This window comes from Physeter macrocephalus, chromosome 14, assembly GCF_002837175.3.
Source record: "Physeter macrocephalus isolate SW-GA chromosome 14, ASM283717v5, whole genome shotgun sequence".
NCBI lineage: Eukaryota > Metazoa > Chordata > Mammalia > Artiodactyla > Physeteridae > Physeter > Physeter macrocephalus.
Genome location: NC_041227.1, coordinates 26326999 through 26334032, shown reverse-complemented (window position 1 = coordinate 26334032; position 7034 = coordinate 26326999). Strand labels below are relative to the sequence as shown.

Sequence of the window (7034 nt, the reverse complement as noted above, 5' to 3'; positions counted from 1 at the left end):
TCCAATAAAGATGTTTAAAAAATAAATAAATAAGAAATAAAATTAAAAAAACCCGAAAATGTGGTACATATATACAATGGAATAGTATTCAACCATTAAAAAGATTGAAATAATGTCATTTGCAGCAACATGGACACAACTAGAGATTATCATACTAAGTGAAGTAAGTCAGAAAGAGAAAAGAGAAACACCATATGATATTTATATGTGGAATCTAAAAGATGACACAGGGCATTCTCTGGTGGTCCAGTGGTTAGGACCCCCCACTTCCACTGCAGGGGGCCTGGGTTCGATCCCTGGTCAGGGAACTAGGATCCTGCAAGATACGCCACATGGAACCCCCCCTCCAAAAAAAACATGAGACAAATGAACCTATCCAGAAAACAGAAATAGACTCATGGACATAGAGAACAAACTTGTGGTTGCCAAGGGGGAGAGGATAGGGTTAAAGTAATCTATTATATATGGAATGGAAAAACAGCAAGGTCCTACTATATAGAACTCCTTGATTTTAGTCCACTAATACCATTTCTCGTCCTTTGACTTCCAGAATTATAATAAAACTATCACTTCAAGCCACTAAATTTTTGATAATTTATTACAGCAGCCTTAGGTAACTAATAAAACATGACTATGTCATTGGGAAAAAATGCTAGGGACTTGAAACAATATTTTACTTTCTTCTTAAACTAAATGTTCATTGTGTTGGGAGCTCTGCACATCACTGCCACTCAAGTATCCAGGTTGTTGGAGCCAACTTCATCATGAGAATGTGGATCTCTGGGGAAGATGGAAGTTGGTCCATAAAGGCTCTTGCAGTTAAATGAATAACCTACGAAATATATCCATCACTTCTCCTCACAAGTCAGTGGTCTAAAGAAGCTATGTGGTCCCACCTAATGCAAAGGCCAGAAGTGCAGCACTCCAGGAGGCCACAAAGTGAAGAGCCAGATATATTTGGTGAAGTATAACACTTCCTAAGAGGGCTCAAGTACTCAAACCCATTCTCTGCCACATGATTTAACCTCTCTGTGCCTCAATTCCTCTCTTGTATTAGGGTCTCACATTAGAGGCTCATTGTGCAGGTTGCATGCAATATACACGCAAAGGGCTGAGTTCAAGGCTGGCTCATGGTGCACTAAGTTAATAAAAACTGTTGTTGATAAATAATTGAGAAAACCTACTGGATCACATCAGGATGAATAAGTAACTGGATTGTGTTTCCCTCCAGGAGTGGCAGGTGAGAAGGAGCTGCAGGTGATTCAGCCTGAGAGGTCAGTTTCAGTTGCAGCAGGAGAGATGGCCACTCTGCACTGCGAAGTGACCTCCCTACTCCCCGTGGGGCCCTTCAAGTGGTTTAGGGGCACAGGGCCAGGCCGAGAGTTAATCTACAGTCTCAAAGGAGGCCCCTTCCCTCGAGTAACAAATGTTTCAGATACTACAAGGAGAAACAACACGGATTATTCCATCCGCATCAGTAACATCACCCCAGCGGACACCGGTATGTATTACTGTGTGAAGTTCCAGAGAGGAAGCCCTGACGTGGAGGTTAAGTCTGGACCAGGCACTCATCTCACTGTGAGTGGTGAGTATGGCCTGGGTCTCCTTTGTCCCCCTGGTCTGTGGCAACAGGTCAACAAGAATGCCCTCCTCCCTTTGAGAAAAAAGTAAAAAAAAAAGAATCAAGTGCAGCAGTGGGTGTTTATATCATGATCTGATTTCACTCCCTTCTACAGATCAGGGAAACTGAGGCCTGCAGAGGTCGTGCTACTGGCCAAAGGCCCCACAACTGGTAAAGCTGGGAAAAGTCTGGAACCCCAGTCTGCCTGGCTCCACAGCCCTTGCCTTTTCCATCCCGTCTAGCCCTTTGTTTCCAGGGATGAGGGAACTGAAAGTCTGAGTGACTTGCCCCGTCACAGCCCAGGTATCTCCTTCTGCCTCCAGAGAGTGCTCCCCTCAATGTGGCTGAGTCTTCTCTTTATTCAGCACCTATTGAGCACCTACTGTGTACCAGGCCTTGCTAGGGATGTTGTGGAAGCAGCAGTGAACAAAGCAGACAAGGGCTCTTCTCCCATGAAACTTATGTTCTCTCCCCTTCCAAAGAGAAGTATATCCAGGGCAGGGTTTCTTTACTTCCTCTTCAGAAACATCACACTGAGAAGAAATTCCTAGAGGCATAGGTTCAGTGTTTACTCTGATGGCCCGGGCTAGAGGAGATGCCCAGAGGTTGGGTGTTTCCTGGGGGTCTGTTGGGAAAACCCTCCTGTGATTCAGGGACCGACTCACACAGTCACTGAAGGCTCCCAGCAGAGCTGGGTCATCTCAGAATGCCCCTCACCAGGGAAGAGGTTCCCCATGTGCGTGACTTAGGGGCTGCCCCATTGAGGCAGCAAAGGCACTCATTAAGAGTTTTCTGCCAAAGACCCTGGATCCTCTTTCTAACGCCTGAATCCTGGACTGTGACACAGGAGGGACCTTTTGACACCATCTGCCCAACCCTCCATGTACAGATGGCGGCCTGAGGCCAAGAGGTGACTGGAATCCAGACCACAGTCCCATGGTCAGTGAGTGAGGGGATCCTTCCAGAACCCAATCTGATTCCAGGCCAGCTCTTTCCTGTACCAGTATTGGAACTGGTTTCATGGAAGAGCCTGGTACATGGAAGTTGAAGAATAAAAGCTCCTTGAATTAAGCATTGAACATGATGTTCTCATTGCTTTCCCATTGGTTCAGAAGGTTCCTCGCATTCAGGCCCTAAGTCCTGAGGCGACTGGAAACTTCTCCCTACTTTCATGATGAAAGTAGATCCCACATGATCCCAAATCCCTCATTCCATATCAGCACCTAGAGCTGCCAATTGTTTCAATAGCTACTTAACATTCAGGGTATAGAGACAATCGTTTGGGCTATTGAAACAGCACTGCAGTGGATAACCTTTCCATGTGTCACTCTCCTCAAAGGGGAAATACCCACTGGAAGTAGCATTGCTAGATCATAGAGTATGTGTATTTTAATTTGTGTGAATATATTGCCAAATTTCCTTCCTAGTCATGGTAGCAAATGAATCTTCCCAGAGCTCCAGGCATTAGCAGGGAAGGTGACTTTATCTGATTTTGCCAATATTACTAAACTTCCCAGATTGTCGGTTCCTTGCTCAGCCAATCACAGCTAGTAAGTGGCTCCTCCACCGCTCAGATCTGCTGCCTCCCAGGAGGATGCTCGTCCTCCTCCCCAGGCCTCCTGCCCAGAGGGTTCCCTGAATGAGAAAGGAGCGAGGGGAGGGGACCAGGGAACAGCAGCCTGTCAGATGCTGAATCTTCCTCATGGCATTTAGTCCTTATAACCAGTGCTCTGAGGGTAGGGCCGTCTGTTGTCCCTTCTACATATGAGGACACTGAGGCTGAGAGAGAGGACCTGATTTGTGAGCAGGAAGGGGAGCCAAGATTGAACCCAAGTACCTAGACTCACGGCCCTACTCTCTGCAACCCCCACAGTGCTTGTCAAAGTGTGGAGAAAACTCCAGGCCTGTCCTCTTAAAACCTTGTATTGTTCTGCTCTTTAGCAATAAGCATTTTAAAAAGTCCTGCATGGGAGGCAAGTCTAGCTTTACCACAGATCAGACAGATACTACAGTGTCTCATGATGTGCTGAATGTTCCTAAAATGCAGGGCTCGGCACACTTAAAAGCATCAGGCGTTTTTCTCTCCATTGTTGTGATCTTGCTCCTTCACTAGGCCTCATGTGGGAGCAGCTCCAGGAAGTGTAGCGTGGACAGCACAGAGAGGGACCTCTGCAATCCCAGCAGCACCATGCACGCCCATTCCTGGCTCTGCAGACTGAGGATGAGGAGGGGGAGGTGTTCCCAGAGGGTGCTGGGGGCCCTGCATGAGCAAGAGTTCATATTCTAGACTCGGGTGTCAGGAGCCCATGTCTTCCCTTGTTGCTACAGGGTCCCCAGGCCTGGGCACTCAGAAGCCACTCCTCCCTGTAGCTGCTTGAAGTCAAGAATCTCAGAGAGAAAAGGGGAGGGTGGTGGTCAGTGTGGGGGCTTGTGAAGGTGGGGCGCTTGCTCTGCTGATGGCCATGAAAGCTTGGAGGCGACAGGAAATACTTCTAGGCCTCATGTGGGAGCAGCTCCAGGAAGTGTAGCGTGGACAGCACAGAGAGGGACCTCTGCAATCCCAGCAGCACCATGCACGCCCATTCCTGGCTCTGCAGACTGAGGATGAGGAGGGGGAGCTGTTCCCTAGAGGGTGCTGGGGGCCCCGCATGAGCAAGAGTTCATATTCTAGACTCAGGTGTCAGGAGCCCATGTCTTCCCTTGTTGCTACAGGGTCCCCAGGCCTGGGCACTCAGAAGCCACTCCTCCCTGTAGCTGCTTGAAGTCAAGAATCTCAGAGAGAAAAGGGGAGGGTGGTGGTCAGTGTGGGGGCTTGTGAAGGTGGGGCGCTTGCTCTGCTGATGGAAACGAAAGCTTGGAGGTGACAGGAAATACTTCTTGGACACAGTGGGCGGGTGAGGAGACAGTCCCTTCATTTCTCTCAGCCTCAGTTTTCTCATCTGTAAAATGGTGATCATCATGGACTCCTTTCAGGAGAGTTGGAAGGATTTGAGGTGCTCTGTCTAAATCACCAGCACAGAGTAGGGGCCCCCTAAATCAAGGCGTCATTTCAAGGCTGTGACCCAGTTCCCTGTTCTGGGTCCCATTTCCTCACCTGTAGAAAGAGGATAATCACACAGCCTTTGCATTATGTGCTGAGGGTACAACGACCTGGTGACAGGACAGCCCCTCAGGGAGCGATGGCGCTGGCCTCCCAGACTGTGTGATCTTGGCAAGTCTCAGTTCCGTCTAGTCTTCAGTTTCCCCGTCTGTAAAATGGTGGTAATCACGCTGCCTTTCAGGGGTCTGTGATGACTCGAGAGCATCTGGGAAGCCCTGGATGGGGTGGACTGGGTATCACTGAGCTCAGTGCACAGTGGTTGAGAGCCTGGGCTGAGCGCCCCCTGCCTGGGCCTCCATCCCAGCTCTGCCCCGTCCCGGCTCTGGGACCTCTGACGAGTCCCTCCCCACACTGGGGCTTGGTGTCCTCATTCATCAGTGACAGCCCCGCCCTCACAGAGCAGCTGCAGGAACTGAATGAGGGATGCATGTCAAGAGCTTAGAGCAGATCCTGGCATATGGTACATGTTTCACCAATGTGAGCTCTGATGTGCTGGAGCCAGAGGACCTCGGATGGGGTCGCTTTCTCTACAGGACTAAGTACAACTGGGGTTGGGGTGGAGCTGGGTTCCTTTTGACCTTGGCTGCTTATTAGAATCACCTGGGTGATGGTAAAAAGATCCCCAGACCCTGGTTCCACCCTCGAAATTCTGATTTAATTGGTCAGACGTGGGCCTGGGCAGCTGAGTGTTTTCACTCCTGCAGAAGATGCTGGTGCCCAGCCAGGGCAGAGGAGCCCTGAGTCACGTGTTCTCTGAGGTCAGAGGGAAAGCTGTGTTTTTTCCAGGACAGAGGTGGATCCCCCGTGGCGCCTGGGTTGTAAGAACAACTCTCCTGGGTGTGAGTGCTTCAGAATAGCCCGTGACGGTGACAGCTCTTAGGACGCCCAAGAAAGTCATTCGGAGTCGTTTGGCAGGCACACACCCCACCTCCAACAGAGCTCACCTGGGCTGAGAGGTGCGTCCTCCCAACTCAGATCACGCTGTTCAGACCCGAGCTTCATCACCTGGGAAACCTTCCCATCTTTACACATGTGTGTGTGTAACCACGCTCTGGAATGCCTGCAAATGCTCCCTGCTCAGCCTGGAGACCTCCTGCCTCAACACACCACTGTGACACTGACAAAATCTGTTCTTCCTCCTTTCAAAATGCTTCCAGTTTCTGTCAAGAGCTGACCTGCAGGAACATGCCTGTGATCTCTTGTGTGTTTTGAAAGCCAATTCCCCAAACTTGTTTCTTGAGGGAATTATTTTTTAACATGAGAACAGATTTATAATTTGGTGTTTCTACTAGTTTTTTCATGTGGATTTTTGCATGACAGCTGCATGGAGCACGATTTGAGACTCTTCTTGGTGTTTCTGTTGTGCTTTTGTTTTGCCTTCTTACTGCCTAAAAAATAAATGGGTAGTTTTAGAACTAGAATGGCCAGATCTTATGATAACAATCATGGGTGTTATTCATTTTTTTAAAATTATGGGTTTTATTTATTAAGCACCTACTGTATGTCAGGCTCTGTGTTTTACATCTATCCTTGCTCATCTTACCAGGTGGTCCTTGTATCTACTTTGTCCAGAAACAGACACTGAGGATTAAGGATAAAGAACAGTGACACTAAAATCAATCTGTCCTGCGTGCAGTGAGATGAGATCTGACCTTTACTTGCTGGGTGCCCTTGACCAGCTTCATCCTCCCTGAGCCTCACCCCATATATGGAGTCCCTCTTGGGCCTCCCTCACAGGGCTGGTGAGGGGCATAAAGAGCTGAAGGTGATGGAGAGATCAGGCCATCTTTAGGCTCTGAAGAAACTCTGGACAAGTGGTAATTGATCAGAGTATCTTGTCCCTTTAGGGTGTCCAGGATGCTGGTGTTTATACAATTTGACATATTAGGGTAACTCCTTGCTATGTCCTCAAGCATTTGATGAGTTTTAGGAAGCAAGTTAAGTTTTTTTCTCAACATATTTTATTTTATTATTTTATTATTTTTTTAACATCTTTATTGGAGTATAACTGTTTTACAATGGAGTGTTACTTTCTGCTTTACAACAAAGTGAATCAGTTATACATATACATATGTTCCCATATCTCTTCCCTCTTGCATCTCCCTCCCACCCATCCTCCCTATCCCACCCCTCTAGGTGGTCACAAAGCACAGAGCTGATCTCCTTGTGCTATGCGGCTGCTTCCCACTCGCTATCTATTTTATATTTGGTAGTGTATATATGTCCATGCCACTCTCTCACTTCGTCACAGCTTACCCTTCCCCCTCCCCATATCCTCAAGTCCATGCTCTAGTAGGTGTGTGTTTTATTCCC

At 48.3% G+C, this 7034-nt stretch overlaps 1 protein-coding gene across 1 annotated transcript in view; it reads left to right on the top strand.

The window, feature by feature from the left end:
- LOC112066203 (signal-regulatory protein beta-1-like) overlaps positions 1-7034 on the top strand; it is a 122666-nt gene that overhangs the window by 94586 nt on the left and 21046 nt on the right. The window contains exon 4 of the mRNA XM_055089726.1: positions 1232-1585. Coding sequence (XP_054945701.1) covers positions 1232-1585 — 354 coding nt within the window. The remainder of the gene's footprint in view (positions 1-1231; positions 1586-7034) is intronic.